This window comes from Hypomesus nipponensis, chromosome 4 (genome assembly GCF_054491055.1).
Source record: "Hypomesus nipponensis isolate SF chromosome 4, ASM5449105v1, whole genome shotgun sequence".
In the NCBI taxonomy this organism is placed as follows: Eukaryota; Metazoa; Chordata; class Actinopteri; order Osmeriformes; family Osmeridae; genus Hypomesus; species Hypomesus nipponensis.
In genome coordinates, this window is record NC_140364.1 from 4916101 (window position 1) to 4937500 (window position 21400).

Below are 21400 nucleotides of genomic sequence, written 5' to 3' on the forward strand. Positions count from 1 at the left end.
GTCTGTTCAGAATGTGTTTAAAATAGAATCCAGACTCAAACTCAAATACAGGGCGGATTTCAGACTTCTCTCTAACTGGAATACTTTTGTTGACTCACAATGACATCTAGTGGTTAGATGGAGGATTTCTCATAAATAATGGGATTTCAATTGCTGTATTACAGTTTTTCACAATTGCTATAAAGATTAAGATAGTACAGTCTGTTCAGAATGTGTTTAAAATAGAATCCAGACTCAAACTCAAATACAGGGCGGATTCCAGACTTCTTGCTAACTGGAATACTTTTGTTGACTCACGATGACATCTAGTGGTTAGAAGTACCTTTTTACATAATCTCAAAACAAATTTCATATTTATCCGTCATTGTCTTTTGATGAACAAAAACATGTTCTATCATAGTAGCTCAAAATTGATCGGAAATTGCTACTCTGCTTTGCTCTTTGCAATTGTTTTGCTCTTTATCCTTCTTGTACCCCTATACAGTACTGTACCCTGCATCTCACTACTCACAACTCACTCTTGTTCTTTGTTGATATGAACCTGCAAACAGTCAAAATCTATTGAGCAGTCAGTACTGTTACGGTAACAAGTGGAAAGCACAATGTTCAGGGCCATACAATTTGTTCATTGTACAGTATACAGCCTACAATGCACTGTGCTTTGTGTGTTTTGCTGAACATTCTGAGTGAGATCTGCAAATGGTGTTTTACCATGTGAAATGGTTTAAGGTATTGACAGCAGACAGGCACAATTAGCTACATGAGTTCAGGCAACTGAGAACTGTGTTCAGCCAATGGGATTTAGTGTTTTAGCAACTGAGAAAAACTGTAATGTGCTTGATCTGTCACGTATACAATAAATGATTGTGTCTGTCTTGAAAACAAGATACAAGATGCAGTAAAGAATAATTGAGAACGAATTGTCAAACTATTTTTGTTTTCGAGAAAACACAATCATTACTTGGCAGAATAAGGATGAGCTTAACTCAATGTATGTTCCCTCCATTTCACCATCTTCCTCCTATTTCACATCCCCGCCTTCATGTTCTTTCTCTCTATCCACCCCCCCCCTTCCCCCTCTCTCTTCTTCTCTCGGAAGGCCGTCAACATCGCTGTCTTACAGTGCACAGAGTGGAACAATACCCCCAAAGGACAGTAGGTGTGCTGTACAGTGGTGCAGTGCAGAGCCCAACCTCAAGTGCATGTGTGTGCGGCGTGCGTGTGTGTGTGTGTGTTTACAAGATGTGTGTCCGCTGCCCGCGACAGAAGAACACAGACCGGCTGCTGCTGCCACTCCAGCACCCGGCGAGCGAGGGAGGGGACGGCAGGGACGGGGAGAGAGAGGAGAGACCAGAGGAGAAGGCTGGGGAGAGAGAGAGAGGGAGAGAGAGAGGGAGAGAGAGAGAGGGGGAGAAGGAGGGAGAGTACAGGCCAAATAAAGCCATGGGGGCCAGGTCTGGGACAGCCCCCCTCACACTATAAATACGCTGTTTGTCTGGAGGTTCGGGTTTGGTGGCTCGGGCTTCGGACCGCCAGCCGCTGCAGCTTGCCTCAGACGAGCCTCCTCCTCTTCCTCGTCGTCCTGGTCCTGGGCTCTCCGGATAGCCAAGATGCCTCGCGTGGATGCTGACCTCAAGCTCGACTTCAAGGATGTCCTCTTCAGGCCCAAACGCAGCAGTCTGAGGAGCAGGTCGGAGGTATGAGGACAGCAGCTGTTTTGATCGTGCGTCTACTGACGCAACGTAGGTGTCTACGGGCCTGGAGATATGTCGTTCCTCTGCAGTGTATGGATTGCTGTGTACAGTGCCCTAGCAGATGTGCTGAGTATTTGAATTTGAATTTTCAGTATTATTAGGACATTAAATGTATGGGTTAGTCACCCGGACCATTTGTGCCAGCTTTTGTCGGGCACCGTGTAAGTGTCACTGTGGCGATCGTGCGTGCATTGTCAACGTGTAAAAAGGGACTATTAATGAGTGGAGGAATGAGGGAGAGAGAGTGAGAGAGAGGAGAGAGAGAGAGAGAGAGAGAGAGAGAGAGAGAGAGAGAGAGAGAGACAGAGACAGAGACAGAGACAGAGACAGAGACAGAGACAGAGACAGAGACAGAGACAGAGACAGAGACAGAGACAGAGAGTGTGTTCGACCTTCCCTGAGGTTATTGAGAACACCCTCACATTGTTCTGGCCTGTGTCAGAGCAACAATATCAAGCTAGCCTGACACTGGGTCTGTGCAAGGCTCGGTCTAGCTCTAAGGCTAGAGCTGCACTGGACTAGAACCGATAACTTCACCCTCAGGTTCTAGAACTCAACCGGGAAGGTCCATGGGGAAAGAAACCCATTTTAGCTAGCATGAAACAGATCAGCCCCATAGTGTAGACATTGTTTGTAACGACTTGGAGATGAGTTCCTGGGAGACCACTCCAGGTAGATGTACTGGTAAACTGGGACAGAGGGGTGAAGGTGAGGTGGTGGGGTGGTGGTGGTGGTGGAGAGGTTGTTGTTTTCTGTGTCCTAGGTAGAGAAGGGCAACATGAGACAGGTCGGGTTCTTCTCGGAAAGCCTGTTTAAAAATAGGCCCAAAGAACTGTGTGTGCTGACAGTGAACGGGAATGCATTCCATACACTTGGAAGGCATGCTCACGCACACGCACACACACACACACCTAACCTCAGACTTACACACACACACACACACAAACAGACGTGCAGAGCCCCGGTAGTACGCTAGGTACTACAGAGGCCCGTGGTGTCGGGGGAGCTAGCATCTCTTTCATTCATCTGTTCTCTCGTTAACAGCCCCGGGCTCAGCACTACTAGTCTGGTTTCACTGCAAACCCTCAAGCTTAGCAGTCTTTATACACTACGGACGCAGACACACGCACACACACACACATCTATACATGCTCAGCTCCTCTACCTCAGGACATTTTAACATCAAGCAGGCATATTGATCAGCCCCTTGATAGTATTCATCTCTTCAGGCACTTAAAGCTACAGTACCACATCTCGAGCTTCAAACTGGAGCATTTGTTCCAACTAACAGCAATAATAGGCTACAATTATATTCTGACAGTCATCTGGCAAAACGTGTTAAAATGTATTGTGTGTCATGTCGCAGGTAACACGAGAACCCCTTTCTATGGTTACAAAAAATCAGCTGAGCAATGGATTCATGATTGTATGTGCAAGATAAGATTACAAATATCTGCCGTAGATGTCCCTCCCCTCCCCTCCCCTCCCCTCCCCTCCCCTCCCCTCCCCTCCCCTCCCCTCCCCTCCCCTCCCCTCCCCTCCCCTCCCCTCCCCTCCCCTCCCCTCCCCTCCCCTCCCCTCCCCTCCCCTCCCCTCCCCTCCCCCTCCCCACCACCTCTACACCCACAGCAGCAGTATTAATGGGGCGTGGGCGTATGCGTTCTAATGTGAAGACTCTGCGACACACCCCTCTCCACGTTCATCTTCCAGCCTCAAAGGGAATTTGCCTTCCCTCCCTCCTCATCTCTTCTATCTTCCCTCTCTTCATCCTCCCCTCCTTCCTCTCCCGGCAGAGAGCCGGCGTCCATAACTGAGTTAGACTACTTAACTCTTTCCGTCTTCACGACTGCACCTCTCCATATCTCCATCCTTACTTTATCTTTTGTTTCGCTTTCGTGTCTCTGCATCTCGCGGTCATAACCCTGTCTCTCTGTATTCCCTCCACTGCATGCAGAGCTATCAGGCTTTCCAGCTGGCCCCTGATGAATGACCTGGCCTGCTTACCAATGCAACCTCTGACAATTGCAAGACTGTCATACCAGTGATCTACAGCCCCAGTCATGCAGAAAAAAACAATCAGTCAGCAACCAGGAAGCCACCAACCCCCCCCCCCCCCCCCCCCACACGCCCCTCGTATGTGGGACAGAACAAGCGGGGATGAGGAGTGCAGAGGATAGGATGGAAGACAGGAGAAAGGAAGAGAGGGCAAGGATCGTGCAGGCTGAGGTTTTCAATGAACGCTCCCTGACATCGATTGTCTGCCAGAGTGGATTTTCATGACGACACAGTAGTAGAGCAGAGTTTCTGCTTTACCAGGAAGCTTGTTCATTCCCATCCTCACCTCTACGTACTCCCTATCTTGACTGGAAGTGGGTCTTAGGACAAAACATATCAAATCTTTCTGGCATAAAGACTTCACTCATCAGCTTGTCAAGCTAACAAGGTAGCTTGCTAAACAATAAATATACTATCCATTGAACTATCTAACTAACGAACTAACTAGCCCTTACTCAATCAAATTATTTGGTCCCATAGAAAGGTAATTTATTCACTTTTATCCAAACTCAAATATGCCTTTTTAACCCCTCACACGCCAGTGTTGTCATGGAATCTGCTCAGTCCTCCAGACCGCTCAGTAAGTGTACTTGTTAACACGGTTTGATAGATTAAGCTGCCATGGTGATGCCATGGTATGCCAGAAAGATTTGATATGTTGATCTGTGACATGCTTGCGTGTAAAAAGGGTTATACAAATACATTTGATTTATACAAATACATTTGATGGTCAAAGGCCTTAGAAAGCAGACTATCTGATACCCCCTCCCCTCTGCCTCTCCATCTCCCTCGCTCCACCCCTCTCAATCTCTTTCTCTCTCATCAGGTTACGGTCCATGCCACCCACACAGCTAGTCTAAATGATTCAGTGCCTGCTTATCACCCCCAGAGATAGTCTTCAGCACTATCGGACAACAAGCAAACCTCTCAACAGCTCCGTTAATGTGAACTTGTCCAGGAAAATCAATGTGGTTTCATGTAGCTAATGCAGCTAGTCTGTGATATGGCATTGGTTTATATTGGTTTGCTGTCTAGGTTGCATCCTGGTTAAATAATTGCTTTTAGCCAATCAGCAAGATTTAATGCACAAAATAGTAACCAATGAAAACATTTCCAGTAGTGTCACCTTTTCTGGTTAGGGGAGTTCAGAAAATGGTGTACGACCTGGTTCTGTTTATCACTGCAGAATTAGGCCACAGATAGCATGGCTCAGTTCAGAGTAGCTTGGCTCAGAAGACATGTCCCACTCTTTCAGAGTAGATCTCAAGGTATCACCTTCACACTTAATCTCACATTACAAAGGCCAATCCTAATCTCTCTCTCTCTCTGTGTGTGTGTGTGTGTGTGTGTGTGTGTGTGTGTGTGTGTGTGTGAGAGACAATGGCCGAGCGTTGTGGCAGAGCAGTGGAGGCAAAAACAGAACACACACACACTGTACAAAGGCTTAATATCAACACTATTATTCAGTACCCCCAAAAATATAACAATGACTTGCCCGGGAGCTGTTTGAGAAGCGTGTGTCAGGTGTCAAGTTCATGTTCCAGCTTCAGTTTATTGTTATTTGTAACAAGTACAAGTGCAGGTACATCGCAAAAATCTTGGTAGAGGGGTAAATCGTTCAAGGGGAGGGCAGATGTTTAGCCGATGCCAACAAAACTGCGAAACAGTTGGAAATGAAAACGGTTTTGTCACCGTTTCACCTTGAGCTTCTGTCTTCTGCGGTTACAGGTCGACCTGCAAAGAACGTTCACATTCCGCAACTCCAAACAGACGTACAATGGCATCCCCATCATCGCTGCCAACATGGACACCACGGGTACCTTCGAGATGGCCCAGGTCCTCAGCAAGGTGGGCAGGTGGAGAGAGAGAGAGCGATGACTGAAACTGTTAACCTGCAGATAATGAAGAAGTGATGTCTATTAATGTTAATCCTACATTTCTCACCTCTCACCTCTCACTTCTCTCTCTCTCTCTCTCTCTCTCTCTCTCTCTCTCTCTCTCTCTCTCTCTCTCTCTCTCCTCTCTCTCTCTCTCTCTCTCTCTCTCTCTCTCTCTCTCTCTCTAGCACACTCTTTTCACAGCTATTCACAAACACTACTCTGTCGACGAGTGGAAAAACTTTGCCGCCAGTCACCCCGAATGCTTGGAGGTACAGTAAGAGAGAGCGCTTAGTGTGTGTGTGTGTGTCGGTTATCCGTAATGATCCTTAACTGAAACACGCATGTGTGTTTACTTGCAGAATATCGCAGCTAGCTCGGGCAGCGGCAAGGCTGATCTGGAGAAGCTGTGTGGCATCCTGGAGGCTGTGCCCAACATCAAGTACATCTGTCTGGACGTCGCCAACGGCTACTCAGAGTACTTTGTGGAGTTTGTCAAGACTGTCAGAGAGAAGTTCCCCAAACACACCATCATGGTATGGCCAGCTGGTGTCGATGCTTTTAGTTTGATTTTGTATCAATGCAGTTGCTGATGACAACTATTTGTCTTGCAAAACCTGGTATGTTTAGAGTCATGATGAATAAAGATAGTGCACGCCCTGTGTAAACAGAATGTCACATATACTGGATACCGTGAATACCTTGATAAGATGATTCCCAAATCATGTTAAGTCAGCGCCCTGTTAAGATCAACTGAATGAAGTTGAAATGAAACAGAGCCTTTTCACAGGCTGGTTTGTCTCTGTTTACTTCTTGCCTACAACTCCCATGATGCTCTGCTCTCCCTTGGCTCTGGGAAGGCTGGCAACGTGGTGACGGGAGAGATGGTGGAGGAGCTCATCCTCTCTGGCGCTGATATCATCAAAGTGGGCATCGGGCCAGGTGTGTGTGTGTGTGTGTGGGTGTGTGTGTGTGTGTGTGTGTGTGGGTGTGTGTGTGGGTGTGTGTGTGTGGGTGGGTGTGTGTGTGGGTGTGTGTGTGGGTGTGTGTGTGTGGGTGTGTGTGTGGGTGTGTGTGTGTGTGGGTGTGGGTGTGTGTGTGTCCCCTCCTGGGGGTGGAGACAGCCTGCATCCATGTCATCTCCGTCATGTGAAGCACACGCAGACAGACACTGGGGGTGCGGGGCATGACACACTCGCACACACACACACACTTACACACATAAACTCACACACACACACACACTCCGTATAACTTCCCAAGGCAATAAACAACACTAATAAACAGACTTACTTCTTGTTCTTTTACAGTTTACAGCTATAACCAGTCAGATTTATGACTCTCTGCAGGAGTCCTGACATATATTGGTACTGCATCCATTAGCACACAAGACGTTTCACCGGCTGTGTGTGTGTGTGTTGGGGTGTGTGTCTCGTCGGTTGCGTATTGTGTGTCAGTATGGTGAAGCGCCTAATGTGTTTAGTGTGTGTGTGTTCTGCAGGGTCTGTGTGTACTACCCGCATCAAGACGGGGGTGGGCTACCCTCAGCTCAGCGCTGTCATCGAGTGCGCAGACTCAGCCCACGGACTCAAAGGTCACATCATATCAGTAAGGCCACCAGTGTGTGTTCCACCTTACCATTGTGCTTGAGTGCCATTTTGCCTTTGAGGATCCATCAAGTTTGTGCCGTGAAGTGTCTTGCATTGCTCGACCGCTGGCGGGTAGTCTTTGCTCTTGTTCACAGCAGAACCAGATGCAATAAATCAGAAAGGGAAGTGGATTATTTATACGGAAGTGGTTTCATATTCAAAATGTTCTTTTTTCTGCTTGTCAGGACGGCGGGTGCAGTTGCCCGGGTGATGTGGCCAAAGCTTTTGGTTCGTTTCTTCAAACCACAGAATTAGAGCAGTACACATGTGGAGATGGAGAATCTAATGGAGAACCATCAAAGAATCCTGATATTTGTTTTCCTCCTTCTTTTCCCCAGGGGCCGGGGCCGACTTTGTGATGATGGGCGGCATGCTGGCAGGACACGACCAGTGCACCGGCGAGGTCATCGAGAAAGACGGCAAGAAGGTCAAACTGTTCTACGGCATGAGCTCCGACACGGCTATGAAGAAATACGTCGGGGGCGTGGCTGAGTACAGGTGAGACGGCCACAGATCAGAAGGACAGACTGACTGTCCGTCTCCTCATTTGCCCAAGCCAACCAACAGAGGGCAGTACAACAGTACTTATCCATGTGTCTAGTTGGCATCATTGATAAAAGTGTTTCTTTCTCCTCGAAACATGAAAAAGTTGTATTGAATTTAAAACCAGACAGTGAGGTTGTGTGCTGAAGTTGACAGAGCACAGGTGTTTATTTAGTTTTTACACCAACACCATTCATCTATTTATCAATTTGTTTGTTCGCATTTTCCTTCCTTCCTTCCTTCCTTTCTTTCTTTCTTTCTTTCTTTCTTTCTTTCTTTCTTTCTTTCTTTCTTTCTTTCTTTCTTTCTTTCTTTCTTTCTTTCTCTCTCTCTCTCTCTCTCTCTCTCTCTCTCTCTCTCTCTCCCTCCCTCCCTCCCTCCCTCCCTCCCTCCACCCCTCCCTCCCTCCCCCTCTCCTTCCCTCCCTCCCCCAGGGCGTCGGAGGGCAGGACTGTGGAGGTGCCGTACCGGGGGGACGTGGAGAACACGATCAGAGACGTGCTGGGGGGCCTGCGCTCCACCTGCACGTACGTGGGGGCGGCAAAGCTGAAGGAGCTGAGCCGCCGGACCACCTTCATCCGAGTCACCCAGCAGTCCAGCCACATGTTCACCTAGCGGAGGGGCGGGGGGGGCTCACCCCATGGCCAGGCAGCCCACCGCACACACTTACACCCTCAGAGAGGACGGAACACACACATATACACACGCTCACACTTGCTTTTCTCAGGGCGGCCCTTCTGCTTTGGGAAGGATGCTCGAGATGTGAGTAGGAGATTAGCTCAACTTCTGCATCAACATTTTGTATCATCAGAGAATGGCTCAATACATCCAGCGTGCTTTGCTGAGCTTCAATATGCAAAATCCATCGTCCTCAGATTCGACAGATTTGACTTTAGGCTGTAGGATGAAGTACAATCAGGGCGTTGATCTAGAATTAGGGGGTATCCTTTCTTTACATGTTTAGGTCATCGTATGGACAGGCGAGCAGATCAAGTCCGCTGAAAAACCTCTATTCTGAGGCCTGTTTACTGTAAATATCAGTGAGCATCTGGAATCCTCTTCCACGGAATGGGACTGGGAAAATATCTATTGCTTTTTAATTTAAGCATGCTGGCAAGAGGCCCTGAAAGTGCCCACATATGGCTGGTTGTGATGCTAACAAGCTTAAGGAATGTACCATCCAAAGTGCTGTATGATTATTGAACAATGGAGGCGGCTGGACTTAGAATGTGCGTCTAATGAACTGTTCTGTGGTGTTCGACCGTTTAGTTTTCTGCTTTTCAGCTTTTTGAAAGGAACAAACCTTTATCCCTTTCTGTCTGTCTGTCTCTCTCTGTGGCCCACCTCACATGCGTCACGACCACGGTAGCTACTCTATTCCACTTCCAGTGCAGTCTCTGTGTGTGTCCTGGTCTGTATCCTGTTTCACAGGATGCTCTATGTGCCAGTAGACTGCTGGGTTCGGGCACTCCAAAGCATACCGTGACAGAAACAAGTCCTGAAAACATTTGACACACCTGAGATGCACCTGACTAAGTGTGCCTTGCACTTTAGTCCCAAGATTGAAACTGAGGGACTAAATCAAACTTACCTGAAATATGTCAAAATACACCTCAGTAGCTATATTTACCTGAAAAGAAACTCTGCACAGAAAAGACCTTTAGGGATAAAACAGGACGTAAATCAAGTATACTAAAAACAGTACTGTTAAAACAATACTTGTATCAAAATGAATACTGTAAAATGGGAAGCTGTTTTAAAATATGACAATGGTTACAGCATCCCCTAATAAAAACAATGGTGGAGAACTGTTTTGGCTGAAGTCATCATTTTGGGTGCAGGTAAATATGGTTGGTGTAATCTCGGTCTGCATAAATAATACCAACTCTCTTCTACTGACAAGCTTCCAGAGGGATACCACTGACTTAAGGGGGCATAAGTGGGTGGGTGAGGGAGGTGGCGAGGCAACTCCAGTTTAAACTAACCCTAGGGGGCTGTAGTGTTGGATTCATATGGAACGTCTTACTGATTCTTAACCACCAGCAATGTGATTTTTCAAAAAAGAGAAAGAGTTTGAGGATGTAGTAAATGAGGGCTTGTAGTTGGGCGGACCAACTATGTATGATATGAGGATATGAGGAGATATGGTATGGAGATATGCGAGGAGTTAGGCAAACTGTTATGCAAGAATCTACACAAACCCCCCCAAAAAAGTTTCAACAAGGCAAATGTATCGTGCAGTACGAACAAACACACCCATTGAAAAACACAGTGTGTTTCTTTGGTTTTGGGGGTCATAAAGATTGCATGAGTACATAAGAAGGGCTTGTTGGTTGTGATAAGAAAGAAAATGTAGGTTGTGTACATTCCAAACAGATCTCCTCTCACAGATAGAGCTAGAAAACCGAACATCTTCTTTGGGCCACACAACTCTGAAAGCAATTGCAGTCAAAAAGTCTGGAACCGGTAGCTATTGGCACGGTCGTTTTATTAGTACATGTATACGGAAACAATAAACTTGTACTGGTATACAGACAATTTCTTATTCTTTTTTTTACAAATTTGTTCACAACCTGAATCAAATATTGTTGAATTAGTCATAATAATGAAATTAATTCTAACTAGAAAAACCTGCAAGCACCATTAAAGAAAGGAACCAGAAAAAATCCAAAGGAACGCAGTGGAGTGTATCCTACAAACAGACACACCACGATTAGAAAATAGATTTCACCTTTTTTATCGTTCATTTTCTTGTCTTTCATGTTTTTGTATAAAAAGCTAGTGCAAGTACAATATTTTACACAAACTACAGACACACGCATATGGAAACCAAAACGAAAAATGAACCGTCCACCACTTTCTGCCCAGGTCTGGTTATGTCTAAACTTCAATGGATTTGCCATTTACTAGATAAGGTGCAATCATCCCTACTTCCAACAGTTTCTCGTTAGCTTGGAAATAATCTAATGTAATCCCCGCTCTAGTCTCCCAGCTTGCTAATCCTAACAGACCTGAGGGGCAGCACAAAGGGGCCCTCCGGTGTGGGACCTACCCTACCAACCATGGTTCTCCATCACAGCTCTGACGCCTGCTCTGGGTTGAGGAAACTGTCCACACACAAAATCATCATTAACGTCCATTTTCCATGAAAGACTTAATCTCATTCTGACAGCTAACTGCAACACGTGTAATTGCCTTAGTTGAGCTTCCACCAAACCCTCCAACCAAACACATGATCCGACTTCCAGGCAGCTTCAGCTCATCTTATTTTGGATTACTGCCACTTCCCCAGGTTCTACCAATACTTCCTTTGGAATGACCATGGCTTCCTGTATCCTAATATTACAATCTGTTTGAGGAAAAAAAAGAAGACAAAAAAAACCAAAGCTGGAATTGTGTGCGCAACACAGTTGTTATGACACAACAGTCGACTACTCCAACCAATGATAGTGCTCTTAGGATGTTCTGTCTCCCCTGACACCTTGTAGGGAGTAGTTTGGTGTCCAGCCACCTGTTAGCCACTAAAGTGGGCTTCTGATGGGGGTCACAGCTATACAAATGCAAACATTGGTACCTTTGAATTCCTTAAAACAAGTCCTGTCTCAGTGGCAAAACGATGCACAACCTATTCATTCAACTTTTCTTTATGGTGGGATTTTCAGAAAATTCCTTGACCACTGAGTTTGATGCGTGTAAGAGGTTTGGTGTGAAAGATATATTACAGAAATATAACATTTTGTAGAGCTTAGATTGGCAACATACAGTATATAGAATCAAGACACAGTTTGAAGATATGTTAGTGGGTTTTCAAAAGAAGTGTTCTTATGGCTGTCAAATGCAGCACCAACACTGCACAGGGGTTCTTGATTGCTTTAGACGAGGGTTTGCTGAGACACTGAGGTTATTGCGTACCACACCTGTACACAAAGTCTGTTAGGAACTTCCTTGGCCTTTCAAAGGCGTCCACATCCCACTCCCCAGTATGTCCTGCTCTCTGTGACCCCATTGTGACCTCCTACAGGCGACAGTAATCAGTGTTAGTCCAGAACACGTCTGGCTGCTGCTCCTACTGTCCAGTCTGGCAGCCAGCCTCAGACATTCTTGCCCAGTGGCTGAGTGTTGTGGGTATGCAGCAGGTCTGAATGAAGCCTGCCTTGGGTCAGTGGGTGTGGTCAAGGGGAAATGGGGGGGAAGGGGGGGGGGTGATCACGGAGCATACGATGGTACTTCCGACTATAAAGTGAACACAATACACACATCCATCTCCAGTATCATAATAATAATAATATTAATAATAATAGTAATAAACCATACCAATATCACACCAATATCATTTGTGGTGAAACTAAACCATTGCGTGGGCTTTTTGAAGTTTTTATTTTTCTGCCTGAGTTGGTTACCCAGCGGTTTGGACATTGACAAGACGTCAAACAACAGTCAAGTTTGAACAAAACATCCTGATTGAATCTATTCGGTTTCTAACATGAAAACAAAAAGTGCCATAAAATTAAAACAAAAAGTGCCAAAATAAAAATGTACTTTTGAGCTAAACTGAAAAAAAAAAAAAAAAAGATTTAAGTACACAAACAAGAACACATAGTTTTCTAGTCAAAACGATGAAACGCAACATTCATTTAATTTGTCAACTGTGCAAGTAGATAAGCCAATAAAAAAAAGTGCTCCAATGAGAAATGAGAAAGCTTGTCACAAAACTCAACACAATGACACATTCTCTGAGCAGGCTCATATTGCCCGACAGTGCTACACAGGAGATAAAGTCACAGAAAAGCTCCTATTTCTAAAGATAATGTCAAGCAAGTAACCCAGACCATAAGTAACTGTCGGGTTAACGTTGGCCACGTTTTTGTCCATTAAAATTGCACCTACATTGGTGCAACCGAGGCAGCCCACTGGCTACAAAGCCAACCTTTAGCCTACTTTCTTAACGTTACCCGAGGTGAGGTATTTTGCAGGACGGGAACAAGACATAAAGTAGGGTCTGAATCCATGAAAAGAGACACTCCTGACTGTGAACCACCAGTCACCCACCTAGCCACACCCACCCGTAGGACCCAAGAACGCGTAGTGGAGCTAGGCAGGGGGACCAGACACAGCAGTCAAAGGAGATGAGAGGATGTGCAATCGAAAAGAAGAAGAGAAAAAGGAAAACAAAAAGACAAACATCCCAACGGTTTATTAATCTCCTGCCAACCTATCGCCCCCTCTCTCTTCCTCTCTCAACTCATTTTTCGTGTCGTCTGTCTGTATTGAATGAATGTTTTCACCATGAAAGACTCTTGGCCTAAAACGAGGGGTAAGACCAAGCCATTTCTAGGATTTGAAAGTGCTGAAACAGTATCAAGTCTGCGTACTTTAGACAGCTTACATGTGCATCTTTATTGTTTGGGTTTTATTTCAAAAAATAAAATGTGGTCCCGACATGTATGTGAGGTTCAATAGCTTCTTCCTTCCCTGTTTATGAACACTACTCGGACCCCAGTCTTTGAGGGTCAGGGCCATGGATCGCAGACAACACAATGAGGAAAAAGCACAACCACAAACACACATACCAGTACGTACACGTAACAGCTCCGAAACACAGAGACACGCATACACACCCGCACTCGCCACAAGAAATACATGTGGAAAACACGGCTAAGACCCACGAGCGCAATCGCAGTGCGATTCTTCCGTGTGCGGCGACTCGAGTCGCCGATATCTCTTATCTAACAGAGCGGTGCGCCCACATCGCCCCGGCTTCATCAGAATTAAATACACGGAATCGGGTTCAGCCAATCCAGGCTCGGACTCCAACCCAGACCACAACATACCACAACATCTGATGTCACCTTCCATCTTAAGGCCAATCTCCTCAACACAATGAGGACCATCCGAGGAATGTCCACTTACTCCACTATTTCAGCCAGGGAACATTAATAGCCTTTTTAAACTGTTTTTCCTTCTGCGATACTTTGAACAATGGAGCCCACGTCAACAGTCTTCTCACTCATCCAGGGGGATCAGATAGAGAACAAAAAATGCTCCGCGTCGACACTCGGACCAACACAAAGCCGCGGGCTTGATCAAGGACTGGACCGCACACGCACGGCGGTGTTGTCAGTATTGCATGCTGCACAGTGCACTGCCAAAACAGCAGGCTATCCTGTTCTCCCCCACGGAGCTGTTCCATTGTGGTATTGTTGGTTGGAAATAGACACGGTAGTAAGAACTGACACGCACACGCGTGCACACACATCCCCCCCCCCCACACACACACACATCCCCACCCACACAAAAAACAACCCAAAGATAAGTGGGTCATGCTACACACACTGGCACGCAAGAAGGGAGGGAGGGGGAACAACGTATTGCACATCAAGGTGTTCAGAGGTTCAGAGAGTAAACCAGGACTACCCACAGAAAATACAGTGAATGAAAGGAGTCTAAAATGTAGATTCCTCCCAATCACCACCCTTCAAGTCCTACCACGTTATTGCAACACTTCATGTCGCCATGGCGTCTCATCGAGGGCAACTGCTGTGTTACCATGGCGCGTATTAACCATGTCACACACACACACACTGCGTCCTGAGATGTTTCCCATCCAGCACATCGCCGAGGCTGGACATCTTGACACACAATAAGTGTGTGTGTGTGTGTGGGGGTTTGAATAAATTCTAGTTCTCATGCATTTCTTTAAATAGGAACTCGCATATTGTTTTGTTTGGCCTGTACAGAGCGCATGCTGGATAGGCAGACAGACTGACACCCAGGATTCTCCTCTGTCGCAGTTTCAAAATTCAACACTACTGAAGTCACTTCCTCTTGTAATAGAAAGCTTCGACTGACAATGCTAGTGGACGTGAAGATTCGCTCACTTTAGACACATGTTAATGTTGTCAGTCGCTTTGGATATGCTTTGTGTCCGCTAAAGGACAATTAGGACAATGCAGATTGATGAATGTCAAGGGGGAATGAACTTGCAGTTGCACAGCTAGGGCAGGACCATTGAAGGTAGCTCACGGTTGCGGAGGGTGAATGAGCTGTCGTGCCCCTGTGGGATGAGGCTGTTGCTGGCAATCATCATGTACACGCTTACTGTGGAGGAGGTCACTACCGGTGTCATGGCAACTGGACTGACCTGTCAACGGTCAAACCTTGTGTGAGTTAGGGTGCACTTGATTTAAATAACAGAAACCCTAGGCTATACCTGAAAGTATTCACCCTGCCTGGCGCACTGTGGAAACTATTAAACTAACCTGAACAAATATCTTGGTTTTTTTCTTGACCCTGGTCTAGGAACGATGAGGTTGTTGGGTTTGATGGTCTGTACTTGCATATACGACAATCTCCCTGAAGAATTTGGCAACCCACTGTGCAACTGCAGTAAATCTTTCTCGGGGCAGGATTGTGCAACTGAGGTGGTCTGAAGTGTTGATAAACCACTTATGCTACCTCAGGACTCAGGTCTCCAACGGCTTTAGCTCAGCGTGCTAACACAGTCCTCCCGCAATTGACCATAGGAGGTTGGTTATGTATTCATTATGCTGAACAGAGACAGCGTGTAAGTCAATGTGTGTATGTATGGGTGTGTGTAAGCGTCTATGTTTTTGGTAAAATACTTGAGGATTATGAACTAGTTTATTGCAGAGCGCTTTTCAAAGGAATGATTTCTGAGTCAAGACCGGCCAGCCATTCTTAGCTATCTGAGAGAGGTATAAGAGTAAAGGTCTTCTAAATAGAACTACAGATCCCATATAACTCAACCTACGTTCTCCTGGAGGCAAGTTGGAGTTCTCTATGTCGATGAATGACCAGCATCTTTTCCGTAGGTAAAGACTGAGAAGAAGATTTGTTTTCGTACTATTGCTATAAGGAGCAGACTGCATATTGATTCCATGCAGTTTTACCTGAAATGTTTTGAGGGTTGAATGGTCTAAATGTGTATTTAGTTTTTTTTTTGCGACAGGCGGGGTAAGTTAAAATAAAGTACACATACATACAGGTATACATGCAGACAAACACAAACACGATAATGGTTGTAGGCATTCAGGCATACACACAGATGTAGAGACTAGAGCACACATGATAGAACAATGTGGTCAAAATGAAGAAATCAAAATGCACTGTCGTGGTGTTGATCTGAAAAACCCTGTTTTATTATAAAAATAAAGCATTTTCAAATCTTTTAACGGGTGTACTCGCTCACCCACCACCAACACACATCCGTCTAGCCATCCATCCATCCATCTGATCACACTCCTGCCGTCACCATGGCGACCTCATATCCCCCTGTCATCCCTAACATATTATCTCCAATCCTGCATTCTAATTTATGTCAATATGTGTTAAAATAACATGCTTAGAGACATCTTAAACCTTACAACTCCTGACACATTTCCCCCAACCTACATACACCTAATAAGTGTGGCCAATCAGAGAGCTCAACAGGTGTGCGTGCTGGAGGCCACGCCCCTGGCTGCTGTGGCAACACCCGACCTTACGCTGCCCTCTCTGCTAACCATGGCCAATTACACAGCTTGAAGCGGGGTTAAAACAGGTGAGCTATGGCATGGGGGGGGGGGGTTCAATGAAAGGTTGAGGTCAGAGCTGTTTGGAGCGAGGGGAGGTGGGGGGCGGGAGAGAGGGGGGGCAATCAGCGAAGCACACTTGTTGAGGTAACTGCTACATAAAATGGGATTTGAGCTCGCTGTGTGCATTCAAAGGCCCCGTTCCAACATCCGATCCCTGGTCCCTACATCCTAGGTACTGGTGAGGAGGGACGCCTCGCGTCCATTCAAGTGTCTGGGATGTAGAGACTGGAGGGCTGGATGCGACCCGACGCCCTCAAGTCATGTCATGCCGGTGCCTTCCCTCCTGATGTGCAAATTGCAAGATTCTCTTAAGTAGAAACTCCAAGTCAAAACACTGGACATTGAACATTGTAATAATATCATCATGAGTATATATACACGTTTTCCTATACAAATATACAAACACTCGTACACCGGCGCGTGCGCACACACGCACACGCACGCCACACAAACACGCCACAGAGCTTGAACCTCGCTAGCATGTGTGCTACTCATGTCTCTAAGAAGAATTCTTGCTTTCTATCGTAGGTGTGTAGTGCGAGAAAGGGGATTATACATATGGATCAAAGTTCTTGCTCGTTCACAAGCCTACCGCGCATATTTCAAGTGAGCGAATCTGTCCATATGTCGAATTTCCGTGTTTGTGCGACAGCGTGTGCGAGTGCGTGCGCGCGCGCAGCCCTGCGTTCATGCACACCATAGAGCAAACACGCACACATACAAACACATTACAACAAACATACATCATGTAAATGACACCCCTTCAACAATCTGTGGCTTGCCTGAGCTTCTAACCTGTTCTCAAGTTCTCGACATCACTGAGTCTCCTCAACACTGCTCCACACACCTACCGTGGCCTACTCACACACGTTCTAAATTTGAAACCACCGAATTCAGTTCAGAAATCCTTTTGTAATTCCTTGATGTAGAAAGGCAGCTCTTGACGAAAATCCTTTCAGCCTCTGTCAGCCTTTGAGAAGCTTTCTCTGAGGAGAGCGTTTCATATCTGTACATTTTAATCTAGTCTTCCTTTTTCGGACTTTTCTTTCTTTCTTTCACTCCTCCTCCACCCCTCCTCATTCCTTACTGGCACTCGCTCTATTATCTGTGACATCCATCCCTTTCATAGCCCAGTGACCTCCCCCCGCCCCCGCCCTCAGCCCCATCCCCAAAGACCCCTTCACCCTTCCAAAGTGCTGTTGCCACATTAGCGCTACTTTCTCCAAGTCGGAAAACATATAGACAATAGAATCAAATAAAACGTACAGTACTGCATAATAATAATCAGTATTATTACATGAATCATCATGATAACATGACTAATAATAATCATGAATATTAGTGACAGGTGTGCCACAACCTGTCCCTTTCCTCCCAGCTGACATTCAAAGATTCTCTCCTTTCTCACCCACGCTTTCTCTCTCTTTGTCTTTCTCTTGCTCGCTGTCACAATGAAGAAACACATAAACATTGCACCAAATATCAGGGACTGCGAATAATCTTCCTAAATTCTCATAGTTACGTAGCCAAGCCAGTGTTTGTAAATGTATGTATTAGGGTATGGTAGGTTTATAACACACACCCAACCCTAGTTTAACCTAAAACCTAGCTAATTAACCCCTGATACGGTATTAGACAAACATCAAAACACAAATCATATCCTCCCATCTGACAAGACAGGGGAGGTTCAAAAGTGACTGGGGGAAAATTGACAGGCACAGAAAAAAGAAAAATGAATTCAAATAAAGTTTCAAGAATAACATGAAGGACTCCACTGTCAGCAAAGTAAAAGGAAAAAGGAAGTTCTCGAATTCTCGCTCTCTCTTCTTTTCTCTCGCTGCACTTTGGCGCTGCTTGATGACATCACAGGTCTGGTTTTATCCACCTAGGGACGTCCAAAAACCAATGTTTTTCTCCCTATTTCGGCTCTGTTTGATGTTAAATTTCTGACAAGGAGATTCAGGTAATTGAATCATATTCCTGTGTACATCGACATATAAGTGGACTCTGGTCTGGTTGACATTATTTATGTACTCATTGCGACCATGGCAACAGGCAGCGATGAGAGTTCTTCCACACATCCTGCCTGTGGCGTCATGGGAGGTTACATCACAGACAGGAAGAACTTGAAATACCCCGTGACCCCCTTAACACACTCTTTGACCTGTGAGTTATTAAGCAATGCCAATTATGCCCCTCCACAGACACACACACACATACGCACACCAACAAAACATCGACCACACATCACAAAAATAAAAACCTTGCCCAGTATTTGTGGAACCCAAAGTAATGGCGACCGATTGCTTTTGTCACACCAAACATATTACACGGTGTTACAACTACATTGCCTCAATTGAAGGTGATAACATGTAGGCTCAATTTAGGTGACAGTACAGTTTTCCAGATCGAAAAGAAAATCGAATCAAACTTCAAAAGAAACATTATTTCTGCATTCTTCCTTGACTTTTCGTTAGTTTCTCCGGACCAATTGGTTAGTGAACAGTCCGCGACTGGAGGCGTCACTTGCCTATGTTTGACCTTCCTTCGATGCAGATCTTGACCTCCTGGGTAATGAAGGAAGGCTTGGGTAGTGTCAGGGGGGGCTCCTCGTCCGTCCTCTCCACCTTGCGGCCCTCGGGGGCCGACCACCGCCGCTTACGCCCCCCTGGTTTGGCGCCGGCCTCCGGGTTGCCTTTGGGTGGGAGCCCCTCCTCCCCGATCCTCAGTTCGCCGTTCTCTGAGTGCACTGGAACCCCACCGCTCCCCGCAGACCTCTGCTGGCTGACCCCGTTCTCCCGCTCCTCCCTATGTCTGGTACAACCACCGTCACCCCCGGCACCTCCACCACGAGGGGCTCCGGACTTGAGGGCCTTGAGCTGTCCGTGACTGGGGCTGCAGGCGGCCGTGGTGACCTGGGCGTGGAGCTCCAGGGACTGGGCCTTCTTCAGGGAGCCGTTCCTCAGGTTGCGCAGGGTGAGGGAGATGCACACGTCGCCCACCGACAGCTTGGTGCAGGGCAGCTCCAGGAGCTGGGTAGTCCGGTCGGGGCAGCACGACGACCAGCCCTGGCCGAACACGAAGAAGGGGTACTCCGCTAAGACCTCCACACTCACCTGCAGAGGAGGGGAGGGAGGAGAGGGAAACAGTGAATAAGAGGGAGTCCGTCAGGGTAGGGAGAGAAAGATAGAAGGAAAGAAAGAAAGAAAGAACAAGAAAGAAAAAAGAAAGAAAGAAAAAATGGAGGGGGAGGGGGGTGAGGAATGGAAACATTTGAAAAGAGGAGACAAAGAAAAGGTAGGCGATAAATACTAATTGGTAGTCAGGCAATGGCTTTCCCGTTTAAAAGTATCCAGATACAAGACAACGTGGAATGAGATGTTGTAATGTCAACCACAGGCCACAATGCAACCGTTTTCCAAGGGACATGTTAAGGCAAGACAGCATCATGGCTCTTACACACAGGGACGCAATCCTGGAACCACATCCAAGAAAACGGAACAAAAGCCAGAGGAGCAGAGAGCGGGGGAGAAATGTGAGCGCATGAAGAATGTTTGAAACGTGGACAGGGTCTGAACGAGTGCATCAAAGGCACAGACTTGTGGGAGTTACTTAAAAGCTGATGTATGTGGTGTGTGTGTGTGTGTGTGCGTGCGTGCGAGTGTGTGTGTGTGCGTTCTGGAGAGAGCGCGTGGGAGGAACGATCCCAGTAAGGACAGATGAAGCATGATGAAGCTCAGACGAGAGGGAGAGAAAGAAGCGAGAGTGAGCAAGGAAGCGAGACGGAGAGACAGACGACGAAGAAGAAAGAAACCGCAGACAACGGTAAGGAGCTAGGCTGTCTGGAGAGGGGTCAATACAGGCCAGGGCAGGGTCACAAAGGGACTTCAGAAGTCCCTCTGCCTCAAGGCCGATGAGTGGGACTTTTGAAGGTATCTAATTGGTTCGGTGACGTCAGGAGAGATCAGTCAAGTCGCCTTAAAAACATGATACAGAATTTGGATTTGACATTTTGCATCAGGTTTTCTGTACCACGCACACATACGCATATTCATTCATCGAGCCGACTCTTTATTCAGAGCAACGTCCAAAAGTAAAGGTAGCGGATAATGAAAGACGACGCAAGAGAGGCAGTACGATATCACAACGAGGAACGTCTTTGGTGTTTTCATATACTCAGTGTCTACTTGAGTTACTTTAAAGTTAGTTAGCGGCGCACTTGTCAGGTCGCATTGGCCGTAGAAGCCGTGGATGGTGCTTCGAAAATTCTCGAACAAAGAAACTCTCTTAGAGGTTTTTCTTCGAACCGTGCCTGGGTGTCTAGCTAATTAGGCCGAGATAATACCCAATCCCGATCTCGAGACAAATTGTTCCAGTCATGATGTTATTCAACGATGTGTTTAAACGAAACAAAGACAACAACTAAAAAACATAGCCATTGCACCAGGTGTGGTTTCCACGACGATACCGTTCCCAATACGGTCTCCCGGGGAGACGTCGCGGCTTCTCACCTGAGCACGGTGCTCCCCGACGGAGAACTGGACGACGGCAAAGTTGGGCGTGGGGCTGCCGTCGATGCGCTCCACGGTGGACGAGTCGATCTTCAGCTCGCCGCTGATCTCGGCGCTCTGGATGAAGTCCTCCGTCTTCAGGTCCTCCACCCGCTTCAGCTCCCCGTCCGCCAGCTGGATGATGGAGCCCTTGGCGAAGTAGGGGGGCAGCGAGGGCGGGGCGGCCGCCGCCTGAGGCGTGGCCAGAGGGCCCGGGGGGGCGTGGACGACGGGGAGGTGGAGCTGGGCCTGGACGACCGCCGCTGGGTGAGCAAAGTGCGGGGCGGCGCCCTCGAAGGGCTCGCCCTTGGGGGCGGGGTTGGCGGCGGCGGCGAGGTACGCGTGGCCTGGGAAGGCGGTGGAGGAGACGGCCCCCGT

General features: G+C 47.0%; 2 protein-coding genes across 3 annotated transcripts in view; one reads left to right on the forward strand and one right to left on the reverse strand.

Moving 5' to 3' along the window:
- Positions 1-1459: 1459 nt before the first annotated feature.
- gmpr (guanosine monophosphate reductase) lies at positions 1460-9686 on the forward strand. Its single transcript, XM_084695869.1, has 9 exons — positions 1460-1697; positions 5538-5657; positions 5875-5958; positions 6049-6222; positions 6547-6628; positions 7188-7294; positions 7521-7563; positions 7674-7833; positions 8313-9686. The coding sequence occupies exons 1-9, from the start codon at positions 1611-1613 to the stop codon at positions 8491-8493; spliced, it is 1038 nt and encodes a 345-aa protein (XP_084551995.1). The 5' UTR covers positions 1460-1610; the 3' UTR covers positions 8494-9686.
- atxn1a (ataxin 1a) overlaps positions 5566-21400 on the reverse strand; it is a 17788-nt gene continuing 1953 nt past the window's right edge. The window contains exons 1-3 of one of the 2 annotated variants that reach the window (XM_084695868.1): positions 20984-21400; positions 19003-19588; positions 5566-5701 (exon numbers count right to left, since the gene is read on the reverse strand). The exon at positions 20984-21400 is cut by the window's right edge and continues 1953 nt beyond it. In XM_084695868.1, coding sequence (XP_084551994.1) covers positions 5697-5701; positions 19003-19588; positions 20984-21400 — 1008 coding nt within the window. In that variant the 3' untranslated portion in view covers positions 5566-5696. Of the gene's footprint in view, positions 5702-12236; positions 19589-20983 lie in introns of those variants that run through there. The other variant, XM_084695867.1, reaches the window with a different exon arrangement.